The sequence below is a fragment of the Pteropus vampyrus genome, unplaced genomic scaffold (genome assembly GCF_000151845.1).
Source record: "Pteropus vampyrus isolate Shadow unplaced genomic scaffold, Pvam_2.0 Scaffold7, whole genome shotgun sequence".
NCBI lineage: Eukaryota > Metazoa > Chordata > Mammalia > Chiroptera > Pteropodidae > Pteropus > Pteropus vampyrus.
In genome coordinates this window covers 6,142,514-6,160,569 of record NW_011888788.1, presented here as the reverse complement: position 1 = coordinate 6,160,569, position 18,056 = coordinate 6,142,514, and the positions used below count along the sequence as shown (strand labels likewise).

The 18,056-nt window shown below is 39.9% G+C and overlaps 1 protein-coding gene across 1 annotated transcript in view; it reads left to right on the top strand.

Annotated features, from left to right (window-relative positions):
• Positions 1–16,881, top strand: part of PAK5 (p21 (RAC1) activated kinase 5) — a 274,162-nt gene extending 257,281 nt beyond the window's left edge. The window contains exons 7-10 of the mRNA XM_023536739.1: positions 2,123–2,249; positions 12,984–13,109; positions 14,713–14,847; positions 16,301–16,881. Of these exons, the coding sequence (XP_023392507.1) occupies positions 2,123–2,249; positions 12,984–13,109; positions 14,713–14,847; positions 16,301–16,456 (544 nt within the window). The 3' untranslated portion in view covers positions 16,457–16,881. The remainder of the gene's footprint in view (positions 1–2,122; positions 2,250–12,983; positions 13,110–14,712; positions 14,848–16,300) is intronic.
• Positions 16,882–18,056: the final 1,175 nt, after the last annotated feature.

Here is an 18,056-nt window from a genome sequence, read left to right as displayed (position 1 = left end):
TCCCACCCACATCTAACTCTGAGAGCTATAAACAAACACTATAAAATGCAATCAGCTGTGACTTTGGACCCCCTTCTGTGGTGGCTCATGTGAAGCCACCAGTGGCTCCACACATCTCCAGCTCCATAACTTGTTCCTTTCTTTCCCATGCTCTGAACCTCAGAAAGAGTACCAGGTGAGTAGGTTTCAGCTTCTTAGTCCACCATTCCTGATTTCTGGAACATATTTCCAAATCACAGTGCCAGAACAGAGAGGACAAATATAATTTCAATAAACAGCTCTATAATTTATTAGTGAACATTAACTCAAAAAAATGTCACCAAAAGCTGCCACAGGGCAGCAATTCCTAGAAGCTTTCTCTCTAAGCAGACTCAAGTTAGCCTTTTCATGCCTAAGTCATATTTGTCTTTACTTTCAATACCCATCTTCTGTATTCAGCCCAAACCTCTCTCAGACTCAGACCTTCTGCCAAGAAGTTAAGTTGATCTCATGTATTCCCGCTCCTAAAACTGTTTACTTCATTCACTTGTGAGACTCGCTTGCCATCCACTCACTTACCGTGAGTTGGTAACACTTTTACCATATTAACCAACAATGGAGTATGGACAGTACATTCTGAAGGAAGCCCTTAGGGCTCTCTAGTCATATTTTCCCAAAACAGTCCATTAAACACCCTCTTGTGGATGCAGACCTTGCCGTGGTTCCGCCCGTTCTCACTCCTTGTTCTCCCCTCACCTAATGTCTGGCTGGCCTGCCATTTTCTCTAAATTTACTAACTCGATTCCCTTTGTTTCTACTAGCTGCTCTCAATGCTGTCTTTTTATTATGAGTAGGTGTCTGAATAAATCCCCCCCACAATCAATACTTCTCAGTCAGTTGTACTCATAGCACAAATGTTGCCCCAAGAAAAGCCAAAGCTACATTTCACTGTCGCAAGTCACAAAGTGTCTCTCCGTTTGTCCAGGTTGTGATAATGCGGGATTACCACCATGACAATGTGGTCGACATGTACAATAGCTACCTTGTCGGTGACGAGCTCTGGGTGGTCATGGAATTTCTAGAAGGTGGTGCCTTGACAGACATTGTTACTCATACCAGGTAAGTTTCTTTATTATTCAGATGTATAATTTAAGGTACTTATTATTTTCCTCCAGAGTGAAGTCTCACTGACTATCTTTATGAACTCTTCATAAATTGTAAACACTTTGAAGTCAAAGACCATGACTACCCTTTTCCTCTCTATTCCGCAAGTGCTTATTATAATGTCACCTATGTATCGCTCATTCTTCAATTAGCATTCTCCCTGCCCCCCAGAAGTTCATTAATACCCATTGATTTTAAATCAACAGGCGGCTGAGAATGGTGTTTTGGTAACAAATAATAGAATTTCCTATCCCTCGATTTTTTAAAATTAAGTTTCATTCTTCTGAGTTGCCATGCTGTTGCTATGTGTCGATACTACCAAGGGTAACTGGAGAAGGTAGGGGCAGGTGGAAGGTCAGTCAAAATTTTATGTCATAATAACAAACCTATATAACAGAGAGATATCCTTCAATCCTGTTGTTAAAGAGTCTTGTGGGTAACACTGGTTAATTATCATTGTTCTCAGCTACTTGCTTTCCTGATGTGTCAGTTGTGGTCATTTCATCAAGTGTTTATCAATCACCTTTTATGTGCAGGGCTCTTTCCTAAGTGCTGGGGATACAAAAGACACAAATGAATAAGGCTCAGAAACATTCCTTCAAGGAAGTCACAGATTAAAAATAAATACATTATATACCCATGCAGAATTAGAAAGATGTATAGAAGTAGCATAGAAGAATACCTGAATGTCTCTTTCAGGGAGAGTCATGAAAGGTTTCCAGTATAAGGTGATATCTGAGATGGGTTTTGAGGGATGAATTGGAGTTTACTAAGACAGAAAGTGGGAGCAAAAGGGCATTGAAGGCACGTGAAACAGTGCCAAGCTTTAGGTTCTGGGAATCAGATCCCAAAGACTTCTTGCCTGTAGATTTTTCAGATGTGGGCTGGTTCACTAGAACCCAAGGGACCTGCCTCTCTTGACCATTTCAAAGATGTTTTTAAACCTGTCCTTGCTCCTTAAATGTTATTTCCTTTCTAGAATGAATGAAGAACAGATAGCTACTGTGTGTCTGTCAGTTCTGAGAGCTCTCTCCTACCTTCACAATCAAGGAGTGATTCACAGGGACATAAAGAGTGACTCCATCCTCCTGACAAGTGACGGTCGGGTAAGATTTTCAGGTTTGGCCCCTCCATGGTTTGCCTTGTCACTTCGTCTGTCACAGGCATTGTCCTCCTAGGAAAACTTTCTCATAATTCTAATTTTTAGTCCCAGTTCACCCACTGCCCTTCACAGAAGGCTTACAAAAAGGAAATTACGATCTTTTGTGTCATCCTGTTAGAATTATCTGTGACTTGAATTTGATGGATAATTTTCTGCCTTAACAATGAGTGTAGGAAGTAATAAAAACTATGGAAATTTCTTTTCTTTTTCTGCCATGCTCTCATTTTTGTTGGAGAAGATGACTTTTTCTAGGGCTTTATCCACCCTATTTGTGTGACTATGCATGTCTGCAGTATCTCTGAGTCCCTGCAGGAAACAAATGACAAATTCCAGTGGGCAGTTTGAGCAGAGTTTAATAAAGGTGGGGACAGATGTAGAAGAGTTGTAAGGAACCGTGGATGATGATTAGTGTGGTTCTCAGAAATGCAGCAGCACTTTCACTACCCCGTGCCTGGAGAGGTGAGGCAGGGAACCAGTTACTAGAACCTGGAAGTAGAGATGATTGTGTGAAGAGGGCTGCAGGGCAAGAGCTCTGATCTTCGGTGGAAGCCAGACCACAGTGAAACTGCAGGTTGGGAACTGGGGATTTAAATACCCCAACCTCACTCTTCCTTCCTTCCAGTCTCCTGCTGGTGCTCCCCATTGGCCGAACCCGGTCAGCGGCCGTCAGTACACTCAAGGCAGGTTGGCCTCCCAGGGTTCAGGGAAGGGAGGAGAATAGATCTAGAAGGACAAATGGAATATATACATCATACTAGCATATCTCCAGGCCCAGATTTGCACATTTCCCATCACTGCAACTAACACAAGGGATTCTGTTGAAACTCATCAGCCATACCAGGGTACAAAAGAACATAGAATACAACAGCCAAGGAAAGAATGAGTTGACATTCCAAAGAAGGCTTAGTTAGAAGGAAGCATTTTGAAGCATAGATTTTTCTCTATTTTGTCCCTTTTTGAAACTCCCAGCAGAGGTAATAGTTCTGGGATGAATAGAGCCAGCTGTCCCTTCGATGGACTTGTCTGTTACAACCAAATAACTTTAGCCATATAGAAAGCATTCATGTCACATCAGAATTTGCCCAGGAATGACCAGAGGGCAGCCAGAGAAACTGCCCAGGCACTTCGACTTTTCTTCTTTTATTTTAAAAAGATAATCAATTTTGTTATGGAAAATTCAGTCAATTCAGAAAAATATAAAAGGTAAAATAAAGATCACCTTTAATCCCATTTTCCACTTTTCCCATATTTTCATGTATGTGTATACAGAATTTGCAAACTTGGGATTATGTTATAATGGGCAGTTTGAAGCCCTGCTTTTTGCATTGCTCTGGCCGATATTTTTTTTAAAAAGGGTATGGAAGTATGTAGCAGTGAGCTCTTGCTACATAACAAACCACTCTACACTTAGTGGTTTAAAACGTCTTTTATTTGCTTATAATTCTGAGTCAGCGTATGAGCTGACCTCACATGGGACAGCTCACCTCCATTCCATGTAGCATCAGCTGAACTCACTCCTGCATTTGTGGTCAGCCTGCAACTGATGGCCTCATTCATTTGCCTGGCGCTTGGCTGGCTCACAGCCAGGGCAGTGGAGGTAACTGGGCCGTCATCTCCCAGCAGACTAGCCCATGCTTATTCACATGGCGCTATGGCAGAGTTCCCAAGAGCAGCAAGAGAGGCAAGCCCCAATGCGCATGCGCTTTTCAACCTTCTGCTTATATCTTGTTTGCTAATGTCTCTTTGGCCAAAATAAGTCGCACAGTCAAGCCTAGATGTAGAGGGTGAAGAAATGAACTTCACCTTTGGTTGGGAGAAGATGTAAAGTCTCAGTGCAAAGGGATGTGGATACAGGGAGGGGAAGGATATGTAGCCATTTTTGCATGATCTCCCATAGAATGGGGGAACTACAGGAAAAAGGCAGGAACTCTCCCCTGGTCGACTCAGGAAAGCACTGAGACGAGGCCCCACGACCTCAGAACACAATTTGCAAAGCATTGAACTGGTCCAAAAATTGATTCTGGGCACCGGTGCTTGCAGAAAAAACAAAGCAGGGCAGGTTCAACCCAGGCTTTCTTTCAGTTTCTAGAGACTAATGACAAAGGCTTTCTTGCTGTAAATACATGTCAGGTGTCAAAATCAGACATGAGACTAAAATAATAATTCATTGTTTAATAAGCTTACTTAAATACCTGCCCTCCCAACAATGTGTGAAAGGTTATTAAATCATTCAGCAACATTCTCAAGGGCAGAACCTATGTTTCAAACATATCCCGTATTTTCATGCACCCAACAAAGAGCTCACAGAGACTGGCACCGTGTAAGTGCTTTTAGTCTTACTGGTTGGTTCAGTCGCTCATTCAGTTAATACTAGCCAAAGTCTACTATGTGTCAGCAATGGTTCTAGGCCCTAAGGATGAACAAAACAAAATCATTACTTTCATTAAGCTTATTAGGGGCATGGAGGTGTGATAGTAAACAAATAAATACACCAATAAAATCACCAGCAGACAAGCAGTGATAAGTGCTCCATTTGCTGTAATTAATTAATTTAAGCATGATTAGGAGGGTAGAGTGTGATGGAGTGGGGGGGTAGGGGGGCGGGAGGAGTCCGTTATTGAGGCCAGTCAGAGAAGGCCTTTCTGAAGTGGCGACATTACAGCAGAGACGTGCTAGGCAGTGGAGCCTGTGGCTCTCAGGGATGAGAGTGTTCCAGGAAGAGAAAACCAACAGCATGTTAAGCAGATTTTGCAGCTCTTGGCCAGAGTGGGCTCGTTTGCACTTCAGAATAAGGCACCATATTGACTTTAATGGGCTTCTTCAGTTTCTATAAAGGAAACTTTTTTTAGATGGAATGTGTCTACTGTAAGAAAAGGCTGAGAGTACAGTTTATACCAATATATTAGAGCATAGAGTTTAATAGAGGAGAGAAATTTTTCATTTATTTATTGTCATTATAACTAATTCCCCTCAACCCTTAGGGTCTTAAATTAAAGTAATTTTAGCATTCTCACATAGCTCTGAGTTGCCTCGGCTCAGCTAGCCAGGGCCGCTCTGACGTAGGGTTAGATGATGCATCTAGAAGTCTCCTCAGTCACATGTCAGGTAGTTAGTACTGGCCGATTGCTGGGCACTCAGCTGGAGCTGTCAGCCAGAACACTTACAATCGTGGCCTCTCTTTGTGGCCTTCCTCATAACATGGAGGCTGGTTTCCAAGAGTAAATGCCCCAAGAAAACAAGGCGGAAGTGCATGGCATTTTTATGACCTAGCCTCAAAATCACATAGTGTCACTGCTATCATGGTCGACAGTCCTTTCAGATTTGGGCGGGGAGGGAGGAGAATTTAAAACCTTCTTCAATAAGAGGAATATGGTAATATTAAGAATCAAATCTAGATTCAGTGGACATATGGTAATTATGTTACAATAATAATAATAAATCATAAATGTTATAATAAATTGATATAATATGGTAATTAATATTATCATAAATTTGCTTGATTCAGTCATATGGTAAGAAGAGTTCATGGACTGGGCAGTATTGTTGTTGGCATGTTGGGAAAATATCTGTCACACAAGGTGTCCTGGGTTTGCTTTCTTTTGGGAAATGTTCAACATCATTAGCCCTTAGAGAAATGCCAATTAAAACTACAAGGTATCACTACACGCTTATCAAAAAGGCTAAAATGAAAAATAGTGAAAGCACCACTTATTCATACATTGCTGATAGGAATGTAAAACGATACAGCCACTCTGAAAAGTAGTTAGGCAGTTCCTCTCATGACTAAAAATGGACTTGCCATGTGACCAGCAATTACACTCTTTGGCATATATTTCAGAGAAATGAAAATTTATTTCTACACAAAATCTTGTATACCAATGTTTACAGCAATTTTATTTTGAATAGCCCCAAACTAGAAGCTACCCAAATGTCCATGAAAGTGTGAATGGTCGAACAGAGTGTAGTGTATCTATACCATGGAATACCACCCAGTGCAAAAAAAAGAAGAGGAAGAACAAATAAGTAATACTTGGATGAACTTCAAGGAAATTATGCCGAGTGAAAAAAAAAGCCAATCTCAAAGAGATACACACTGCATAATTCCATTTATATACATTTGTGAAATAACATAATTATAGGGATATACAGCAAATTAGTGGATGCCAGGGGTTAGGGATTAGGATTGCGTGGCTATAAAGACATAACACAAGAGAGTCTTATAGCGATGGTGTAGTTGAGTGTCTTCATTGTGGTCGTGATCATGCAAGGCGACAATGTAATAAAATCGCAGAGTATATACACACATACATTCTACACACACAAATGAGTTCATATATACTTGGTTAAATCTGAGTAATCTCTATGAAAAGTGTTGATGTTGAACTAGTTGTGTAAGATGCTAACATTAGAGAGGACAGGTACACGTTTCTTTGCCACCGCCCAATTATTTTGAAATAAAAAAATTTTTAAGACAGAAGATTGCTCAGGTTTTAAAGGATAAATCATATCTGGCTTGTTCAAAAACTAGAAGAGAAATTAGTCGCTATCAACTAATTTGAAAGTAAAGTGTTCACTATTTGTCCATGGCAGAAATAATATCAAGCGAGTCTTAAGCAGGGGAATGTGGTGTTTGGGTTTTGAAAGGAAAAATAAATAGCATGTCACAGAGTGGTTGTAAGAATTACATGAAGTAATTTATATCAAACCATCAGAGAGAAACAAGGTAAAAGGTAGATGCTCAGAGAAAGGATGATCCCCACCCCACCCTTGCAATTAAGGGTTGAGGAAATTCATCCACAATCTTTCCTTGGCCAGAGACAATGCAACGTGTCTGCATCCTCTCTCCCACAGGATTTGAAGCGAGGATAAAAGGATAGGTCAGGAAGCATAGACTGGCAGGCAGGGCTTTACGACTGTTCCACGCCCTCTTCACTCTGCCCTTGACACTCAGTGGAAAGTCAGTGTCTCTTTGCCCAGAGTGTGTACCTTTAGTTTTTCATCATCTTCACCTGGTCCATTTAATTCGTTAATATTATTTGCCTGGCTTCCTTAGGCATTTGAGTTGTGTTGTCTCTCAAAAACTAAAATTCTACAATTACGAGATCTGAAGATTACCTCACAAATGCTCTTCTTTAATAAACAGAAACTTGGACACGTTAAATAGCTTCTTAAATTTATTCCTTTCCAATAGTCTCTGAGGTACACCCAGTTTCTATCTCTCCTCCCTTCCCTGCCACTCCATAGAGGTTACTTTCCTAATGCGGGAAGCAATGCATGAGAACTCAGGAGACCTAGACTTGAGTCTCCCTTGAATACTGTTGTACGGTCTTGGGCAAGTTCCTACCACTCTCTGCACTCTGTCAAACGGCAGAGGGGCTAGCTGAGGCTTCTATGCTGTTAAGCTTAGCTGCCTTGAAGCCCTCCACTCTTCTTGGATTTGGCAGCTGAAGAAGTGGGCCTTAAGCTAGAGGCACCATCAGCAGCCTGGTTCCTTCTATTACCTCTCTCTGTTCCTTTGTGCTTGGATCATTGTTCTCCTTAAAACAGTTCTCAAACTTTAGTGAGCCTCATAACCTCTGGAGACCTTGGCAAAAAAAAAAAAAATTCCTGGACCCTACCCCCAGAAATTCTGATTTAGTCAGGCTGGGTGGCACCCAAGAACCTGTGTCTCTAACAAGTTCTCAGGGGATGCTGATGCTACACACTTTGAGTACCATTGCCTTATAGGAAGCACCCAGGAACCAGGCACAGAAGCATCCACCTTTTGCCTTAGCAAAAACCTGGAGCAGACTCAAGAATTCTTTAGAGTGTATGCAATTTACAGAATGAGGATTTTACATTCTATTTTAACCCTGTAGCTGTCTTGTGCATAGACTCTTTTGTGCCCCCGCCCCATGTTTTTGTGGGGCCCCTGATTCCTAGCCAGGGCACAATGAGATGGATAGGATCTCAGGCTTAAATAGCATCTTTGTCTGAACTCTGAGCTCTAGTGCTTTGTCTGGCCCTTGTGGACCAAGCTACAACTTTTTTTCTTTTAGGGGTTTTGCAGTGTGCTAGCTGCAGTTCTCTTAGCTTAACTGCATTAGTGGGAAGAGGGTGGTTTCCTAAGCAAGCACATTGTATAATTTTATCGAAAATAAGGCTCAGCTTAGAGTCAGTGTGATCTGCTCTTAAGATCTGCCTACAATGCTTTATTATGCTCATTACTTGAATTCTCATTATCTACTTGCAGATTTATTTGGATGAATGTTGTGTGTAATTATGTTCTTTTAGAAAATCGTCTCTTTTATATACTTGGATGAGTAAAAAAAATCATGCAGAAGCACTTATACTCCTACAACAGAAGGACGGGCCTGGCTTCCAAGAGTCGAGTTTCAATTTCTCAACTTACATTTTGTTAGGGAGATAATTACTAGTCTGTCAGGTTTTGGTCTTCTTTTAATGTCTGGAAAGAGAAAGCCACACTAGAGATATTGACATTAAAACCCACCAATACCAAAAGGCTAATACATTCACGTCATCAATCATTCAGGTCTCTTAAATTTACAGGCAAACAAAATGTATTGGCAAAATCGTTCCTCCTTTTCACCATCTGTGTAGTAGGCTTGCAGATTTACTCATACTCAAGCTTTGGAAATAGCCTTCCCCCCCGCCCCTCCCCACCACACAAACACTTATAATGTCTCTGTTTTTTAAAAACTAACCTAGACTTCTTCACAGAGCACTACTGACTAGATTTTTTAAAAATATTTAAAAATTTGATCTATTACATTTAGTATGCTTCAATAATTTAAACATTGTCTATCAAAGTTAAACCCCATTATGATTATGTTTAACTGATAACCTTTAAAACCTCAATATTTCACATTTGGCCACCACCTACTCCTTCTTTCCACCTCCCACCCTCATCTTTCTTAAGGTGGAGTCTAGGAGAATAAGAGACAGATGTAGATTATGGGACCTCAGGATAAATGAGATAAGACTCATCTTCTGTTCCTCTCTGGTCTCTGCCTTGACATAATTGACCTCTTCTGCTACCCAGACTGGTAAGGATTAACAGGTCTCATCAGCTCCTGGGCTTTTGAGGAGGGAGCCTCTGCAGTACTTCACAACTCCAGCCTCTTGCCTTAAGTCTTGAAAGCCATCCTTGAGGCTGCCTCCTTATGTCAACCATAAGCTTGCACTGGGCACTTCCCAATTCTCTCACTGCGATTTGGTCATGCTTCTAGATTCTACACACCACACAAAAGTCCTCTCCCTTGTTTGTGTGGGGATGTATGCTGCTCAGACATTCGATTCTAAAAACAGCTGTCTTCTATAAGTCAGTGATGATTTATTTCATGGAAGCCAGTAGCATTGCCTCACGTTCACTTCCACCCACTCTTTTGTGCCATCTCTTTGTGGAGGCCATGTTAGGCATAGCCAAGCCTGATGTTCACTAATATATCCATACCCATAGTTAAACTATTGCAGTATTCTCATGCTTGTTGGTTAACACTCACTGTTTCAAGTCCTCGGCATATCCCCCATTACAACAGCCCCACCCCCTTGCCTCATTAAAGATGGTAATACCCCAAGATAACTTCAGGATACCACTCAACTTTAGGTCTAGATTCTGATTGTTCCAAATGAATCTGGTTATTAAATATTAACGAATATTACCTCTGAACACAGATGCCCGTGGCTTCTCCTCTCTTCTTTGTATGGGGATAGATGCTACTCAGCTATATCTAAAGCCCACCATCATTTGCTTGGGGTGGTGGGAAGGGATGTATAATAAAGAATTGAGGCCTGAAATAATTAAATCACTGCTCTTTGTCCTCTTCTGCAAATAATCACAGGCTAAAAATTGATGGACTGTAAGATTTTCACTTCCCTGAATTGTAGACTCTTTTTACAGTAGAGTAATAAAGATTATGGGCCAGCTGCAATGGCCCCAGAGCTCTCGTCTTCATACCACATGGACATTCTCCAATCTGAGGCATCTGGGTTTGATTCTTGATATTACAAATCAGTTGAGGAAATTATCTCTCCACTACACCAGCTTTCTCTAACATTTCATCTGGAGCAATTCAATCTCCTCCCACTCCAAACCATACCACCACTAACATTGGCCTGGTTGGAAAGAAGATCACGAACAAGAAAATGGAAGAAGAAAAAAACCCACATTAATAATTTCCAAAAGATTACCTTATTTCATCTGTGTTTTAACTTTGATTCTTAAAAGAGTTATCTTCAGTAAGTCAGTGATGGTTTCAGAAAGAGTGCCAGTGTGTCTTCTATCACATGACATGCTAACATATATGTATATGTCAGTATAAAATAAAATCAATCTAGTAGCATGTGTGTTTTCAGTATCTACTGTTTTCCCAGCTCTTAGGGAACACAGTTAGGCTTTGCAGTTAAAAGGGAGAGCTGTTGCCTCTGAGGAATATCATTTCTAACCGGAGGGCCAAAATCAGTATGAGAAACAGTTCAATGTTGAGTGACTCCTAAATTCTCTCAAATTCAGAGAGAGGAGAGATCAGTATGGACTCCTGAGAAAAATTCTGGAGGAAGTAAGAAGTGATCAGGGCCTGGAGGTATGCTTAAGAATTGAATATGCATTCCTACTAAGATAAGAAAAAAGACAAAGATGTTCCCTCTCACCATTCCTTTTCAACATCATACTAGAAGTACTAGCTAATGCAATAAAACAAGAAAAAAAATAAAAGTATGCAAATTGGGAAGAAAGGAAAAAAACTGTCTTTGTAGAAAATCCAAAAGAATCAACAAGAAAAACTAGAACTAATAAGCGATTATATCAAGATTGCAAGATAATATGGTTAATATATAGAAGTCAATTGCTTTCCTATATACTATCAATGAACAGGTGAAATTCGAAATTAAAGACAATGCCATTTATATTAACACCTCCTAAAATTTAAATGCTTAGATATAAATCTAACAAAAATATATACTAGATCCATATGACAAAACTACAAAATTGATTAAGGTACTCAAAGAACTAAATAATTGGAGATATATTCCATGCGTATGGCAGAAAGATTCAATATTGTCAATATGTCATTTCTTCACAATTTGATCTATAGATTCAATGCAATCTCAGTCAAAATAATTGAAACAGTATGGTACTGGCAAAAGAATAGATAAATAGACCAATGAAACAGAACCGAGATCCCAGAAATACACCCACATAAATATAGTCAACTGATCTTTGACAAGGGAGTAAAGGCAATACAATGGAGGGAAGATGGCCTTTTTGAAAAATAGTGTTGGTGCGACTGGACATCTACATACAAAAAAAATAAATCTAGACACAGACTTTGTACCCTTCACAAAAATTAACTCCATGTGGAAACATATACTACATGGAAATATAGATTTCGAATGGAGGAAGGAAGTCTGTGTTAAGTGTGGAAAGAAAAAGAGTAGGAAGAAAGAGTGTGTAGAAAGAGAAGAGGTGGGTTTGGACCCAAACTCTAAGAAGCCCCAATATTTAAGGTGTGGGCTGCAGAGTAGAGCCAGAGGAAAATGTCGAAAGAAATTCAGAGAGATACGAAGAAAATCAAGGGAAGATTTGTACCTTTGGGACTGTACCTTTGATTTATGGAAATTTTAACCTCAAGTGGCCATTCTGATCCATTTCCAACCAATGCCTGAACACTGTTGTCTTTGAATGTATTCTATCATCACCTATAGCCTTAAGTGGCAGTTCTCGTCAGTGAAGTCATCTGAAGTTCAGACCAGGCCATCATGAACAGGAATCATGCCTCCCAGAAACAAACTGAATCCCTGTAATATGTAAACTCGCATGTGCCTAATGGTGCTGTATGTTCTTCAGAGTATATTGAAAATCTCAGTGCAAGAGTTTTCAGGATATTTTTTTTCTTTTTGATGACATCTAAGATAAATTATATATATTTATATACACACATACATACATACATACATACATACATACATACATACATACATACATATACATACACATACACACACACACACATACACACACATTAGATCATTGTGATGACTACCTTACACCCTTGGTAACCAAATGCTAACACCCAGTTTTGATGCTCATGTTTCTACTTGCACCGATGTTTATGTTGGCAATTTCAATTGTCATGAGCAAAATAGAGAAACAAAAAGAAAAAGGGAGCCAATATTTAAAGTGATATCTCAGAATCCTATATAAATCAGGTCTTGCAATAATTCAAATATAGAAACGGGGTTGGTTATTTGAATCATCTCAAATAACCTGTATGTGTTCAGTGCATAAGAACCTTAACTGCAGCAGTTTGTACAAAACTCACACTGAGAATTGCAATTTCCCTGACACTAAAGCATCATCTGTTAAAGTTGTGAGTCTGAATTTTAATTAATCTGTTGTTTGGGGTGTATTTAATTTATAAAAAAAAATTTTGGTTTCATAATTTTATAAAAGATAGCAACAGGAGTTTAAACACTTGCAAGTCAACCCTGATGGAGCCATTAGAGGTTTTTCCATTAAAATGGATTGTGCTTTTTCAATAAGAAAGCCACCCCTCCTCCAATATTTACAAGGCCCCGTCAATGAAACTGTTTTGTTTTGAATTTTGAAACTCTATATATTTCTAAATCTGGAAGCCAGTATTTTAAAGTCGTTAGTTTGTTGCATTTCTTTCCTTTCCAGATAAAGTTATCTGACTTTGGTTTCTGTGCTCAAGTTTCCAAAGAGGTGCCGAAGAGGAAATCGTTGGTTGGCACTCCCTACTGGATGGCACCCGAGGTGATTTCTAGGCTACCTTATGGGACAGAGGTAAGAGGGTGACAGTCACTGAGGGAGGCAGGACCTGAATGGGCTCAGGGATGCAATGGTACTGAGGTAGTTAATGACCACAGGGGATCAGGGTGATAACTTTTGTTGACTTCACATTTGACCCCCGTTCACTAGACTTGTCACAGAGTAGGTCGTGGCAGAAGGGAGATTGGCCTCCACTGAAGATATTGTCACAACACTTATCCAGGAGCATTTATTGAGGTCCTACCGTGGACATTGGGGGAGACTGACTCAAACTCTGATCCCACCTTCAGTAGCAGATATACACAGAGCAAGACAATGTAACTTGAAAAGTGGCCAGAGACACACACAAAGGTGTGATGATTCAAAGGATAGAGCATCAGAGAAAGCGCCACAAACAGAGTTGATATGTGGATGAGCAAAGTTTTCTAACAGAAAAAAAATCACATATGAATGTCATATTTTAAAATATGGCACAAATTCTGTTTCTTCTGGAATAGAAACATAATTTTTTTAAGGGATAAGGTTTGGATATGTGAAAATGAGGGGCCAGAAAGAGTGGAGAAAAGACCTTCTAGAAAGGAAATAGCATGAGTAGAAGCTCTGAGGCCTGCAAGACTATAAACCCATGAGGCAAGAAGCTCACTACAGCTGAGTACACAGTGTTTCCTCATGTTTTGGTGCAGGAATCGGTTCTAATAGAGAAGCACGGAAGAGGTGGCATGGACAAATGAGCTATGGATAGTGACATTGGTTAAGGCAGACTCTGCTCTCTTTCGCTTGTTTTTTGCCCTCGGATGAGTACTCAACTTCACTTTTCTCACTGTGGTCCCAAGAGCATAAATTCTCAGTGAAGGTCACTGCAAAGGTTATAACACGAATGCAGCTAACTGATAAGAGGTGTAATGAGGCTGTAATGGGAAGTGACTGTAACTGGAAATTTATAGCACAGCTAAGGGCTTCTCATTGTCCCGGCTCTCCATTCTTTACCCAGAACGAATTGCTTGTCATCTCTTCCTTTTCTTTTCACCATTGCCTGGAAATGATTTTATAAAGCAGGATTTTGAAGCCTGCTGCTTCAAAATGATAAAACACAAAGGAAAGAACCCTAAAGTAGGCAAAAAAGAACTATTTTTAAAAATCAAATCAATAAAAGGATCAGAATATATTGTGTTGTGCAATGTAGCTCTTTGCAGTTTGTTATGAATATATCAATAGCTCTTCTTTTTTTTTAATGCAACTTTCTTTAAATGCAACTTTCTTCTCTATGTTCATAACCTAAAACTTTGGATATTTTTCTCATCTTCCCTAATAGATAGTTATCCATTAAAGTTAACAGGGTAAAAAGAAAGTTCTAAATTTCAAAGCGTTAAGATATTCATATTCACACGTACCTAATGGCAGAATCTTCACTGAAGATGTCCTTAAGTAGCAAAGGAAGACCATTAGCAAACACTTGGTAACTCAACAATTCAGCTTATAAATCTTGATCATAAATGTTGAGAGATTATAAATACCACATTAACTTTGAATAAGTATGAATCTCTTTGGTTCCCTGGACACATCCAACATTGCAGAACCTTCTTCTTGCCTGAGATAACCAGTGGGTTGTGCCTAACAGGTGGACATCTGGTCCCTGGGGATCATGGTGATAGAAATGATCGATGGCGAGCCCCCCTACTTTAACGAGCCTCCCCTCCAGGCCATGCGGAGGATCCGGGACAGTTTACCTCCAAGAGTGAAGGACCTACACAAGGTGAGATGCGACATCTGTTGCTAAAGTTCAAAATCATTCTTCAAATTTTCGGTCTCTCTGTAGTTTTAAAGACTGGCCCATCACATCAGGAGTAGATCTTGGTTTATGGGCAGTGACTTGGGAATTAGAGTCACTTGGATTCAAATCTCTGCTCTTCCTGTTCACTCACTAGGCAAGTGATTTAGCCTCTCTGTCTGTGTAGTTCAGCTGTAAAATGGAGTATGGTCGATTTTTGTCTCATAGAGTTGGCTAGAAGAGTAAATTAGGCCCTCCACTCAACACTCCCTCACTGAGCACCTACTACATGCTGGGGACTGTTCTAATTGCTGGGGATATCGCAGAGCAAGACTGCAGATTTCCTGATTGTCATAGAGCTTTCATTCTAGTTGGAGAGGCAGATAATACACTACAAACAAATGAACAAAATTGTTTCAGAGATTAGTGCATGCTGTGAAGTAAATAAAACACTGTGATGTGATGGAGTGTGCAAGAGAGGGGATTGGGAGCACATTTAGGTTGAAGAGTGAAAGCAGCCCTTCCTGGGGAGGGATCATCCAAAGTAGAAACTGAGTGGAAAGAAGGAGCAAGCTATGTGAAGATCTGAGAGAAAAATGTCTCACGCAGATGAAACAAGTACAAAGGCCCTGAGCCCAGGTAGGAGGCTCATATCACAGAGCAAAGTGAGCAAGGAGAAAGGGTAATGTCAGAGAGGTAGGAAGGGGCTAGATTGTGCAGGACAATGAAGGACATGGTTAAAGCACCAAGTAGGGTCTTTCCTGTTTTCCAAAGATTCCCAAATAGGACCAAACTCAGAAAAAAAAAAAAAAAAAAAAAAAGGATGCTAATTTGAAGAACCACCAAAAAGGTGGCCAGCTGCAAGGGGAAGGCTTGGTGAGAGGAGCTATTTTCACAAGACCAGTCCTATAAACACTGACCCCACACGCACCTCCCTCCCGTCTGCTCCATGGCAGTGAGAGAGGGAGTGGGGCTGCCTTTTAGGGAAAACTAGTTTGTAATGTTAGTGTCTCCTCTTTCCTCACCCTTACATCTTAGGGAGGAGCCCCAACAGAATCACCCATATAGACTGTGTGGACCTACAAAAAAAAAAAAAAAAGATACTGCTTGAATTGAACAGGAGGTCGAAACTTTTGCAGCATTGGAAAAAGCATCACTATTATTACTGTTATAATTTTATTTAGTAAATAAATTGTCATTCTTTGTTGTACCATCATTTACTCCTATTTCAAACTTTAAGAAGGTGAGGAAAATATCATGTGTTAATAAAGGCAATATCTGCTTTTGTTTCCATAACATCTTTCTCCTCACGCTGACTTTTTAGAATCTGATGTTGAAAATAAAATGACTTTTCTGGGAATTAGCTGGAAAACAATTTTAGGGGAACTGAGTTGGGTTTCTGTGGCAGTCCTCAGGATGGTGTCTTGTGTCCTCACAGGTGTCTTCAGTGCTCCGGGGATTCCTAGACCTGATGTTGGTGAGGGAGCCCTCTCAAAGAGCCACAGCCCAGGAACTCCTGGGACATCCATTCTTGAAACTGTCAGGTCCGCCATCTTGCATCGTTCCCCTCATGAGACAATACAGGCATCACTGAGCAGAGTATTCATGTAGGTGACAAAGCTAGATGAGGACATGAGAATAATTCAGGAGAACACAAGAAACCACAGACCATGCAAAAGGCCTGTGCATTCTATCCAGCTGATTGGTGGGACAGTGTGATGACCGGCAGGGTTCGAGAGACCAGGGCATCTTCTTGTGTCTTAAACAGGCATCTCTCCACTGACAGCTGGCATGGTCATTTGGAACATGGCTTTAATAAGTCATTATTATATTTTTCAGCCCTTCATCCAGCAGATTAGAAGGACTCAGTACAAACTCCGTTATGATCTATCCTAGCCACATGCAGGGTAATGCATAGGATTTTCTATATTGAAAGAATACTTTTCTGGCAAAAAAAAGAAAAAAAGAAAAAAAGAAAAAAAAAAGAAAGGAAAACAAAAAGCACTTTTTTCTTAATGGTAGCAGTGTAATGTATTTTGCAATGAATTTGTAATTTTTCTGTACGATAGTTTTGATAATTTATAGTACTTTGATGTCACGTAGCCATTGTATCGGTTGAAGTAATACTTGTTTACTAGCAAGAGTTTGAACAAAGCCTTTCCTACTTTTTTACCCCTTTCAGAGAACCAACGATTCTTTAGGAACTTTGAATACTGAATGACTCTCAGTCACCGTCAGCTTTAGTAGAATATCTTTCTTATCTTAACAAGTGTCTTACGTGATGAAAGAAGAATTAAGGGTGATGGTGATGGTGGTGCACATTTCATTTATCCAGTCAAAAATAATAAAATAAAATTTGAGCCACAGTATGCCACCAAACTACTCCTTGAGATAAAGCTAAATATTTGGCGGGGGAGCGGGGTGGTGGAAATCATGTTTTCTTCAAGACGATTAGTTATAAATCAGTTTTTGCACAGCAAGATGTTTCCCCTGGTGGCCTCTCTCAAATGTGTACAACATCCCCTTGTGGCCAGATTTCCCTCCCAAGGAACAATTCCATGCTAGGATCATTGGATTCAGTTGAATGTTTCAGTAAGGCCGTGGGAATTTCAGTCTTACAAAGGGAAAGGAGAGAAAACAGGGCAAGGTGTTTGGTTTCGTTTGTCACTGTTTTTAAAAACTCTGTATGCTAGCACACCAAACTCTTGTCTGTATTTACCTTTGTACCACAGTATTAATTGCTATTGTTTATGTATTGTGCTGGAAGTCTGAACTGACTCTAGAGAAAGAATTAGAAAGGGGTATTTTACCAGGTGTGACCTGACTTCAGTTGTGACAATGTTATAATGTGTTTCTGACATAGGAGAGTTGTGCTGCTGACTAGATTTTCCTGAATGTTGATAAAAATGAATGACTACTACAGTACATTTTGTGTTGCTTGTTGGATGAATATGCATGTTAACTGTAGGCCAATATAGATTTGCCTTTAAAACTCTGAAAGAGCTACATAGTCATCATTAGTTTCTATTAATTATGCATCAGACAAAAGCCATTTGTTACCAAACTGGAAAACCAGAGGCTTTTCTTAATGGCTTCATATACTGTAACAAATAAGAATTTAAATTTGTGAAAATGCTCTGGTTGCTCTAAGCATAATTAAGAATTTTTGTAATTAATAGGTTGCTAATTATTTA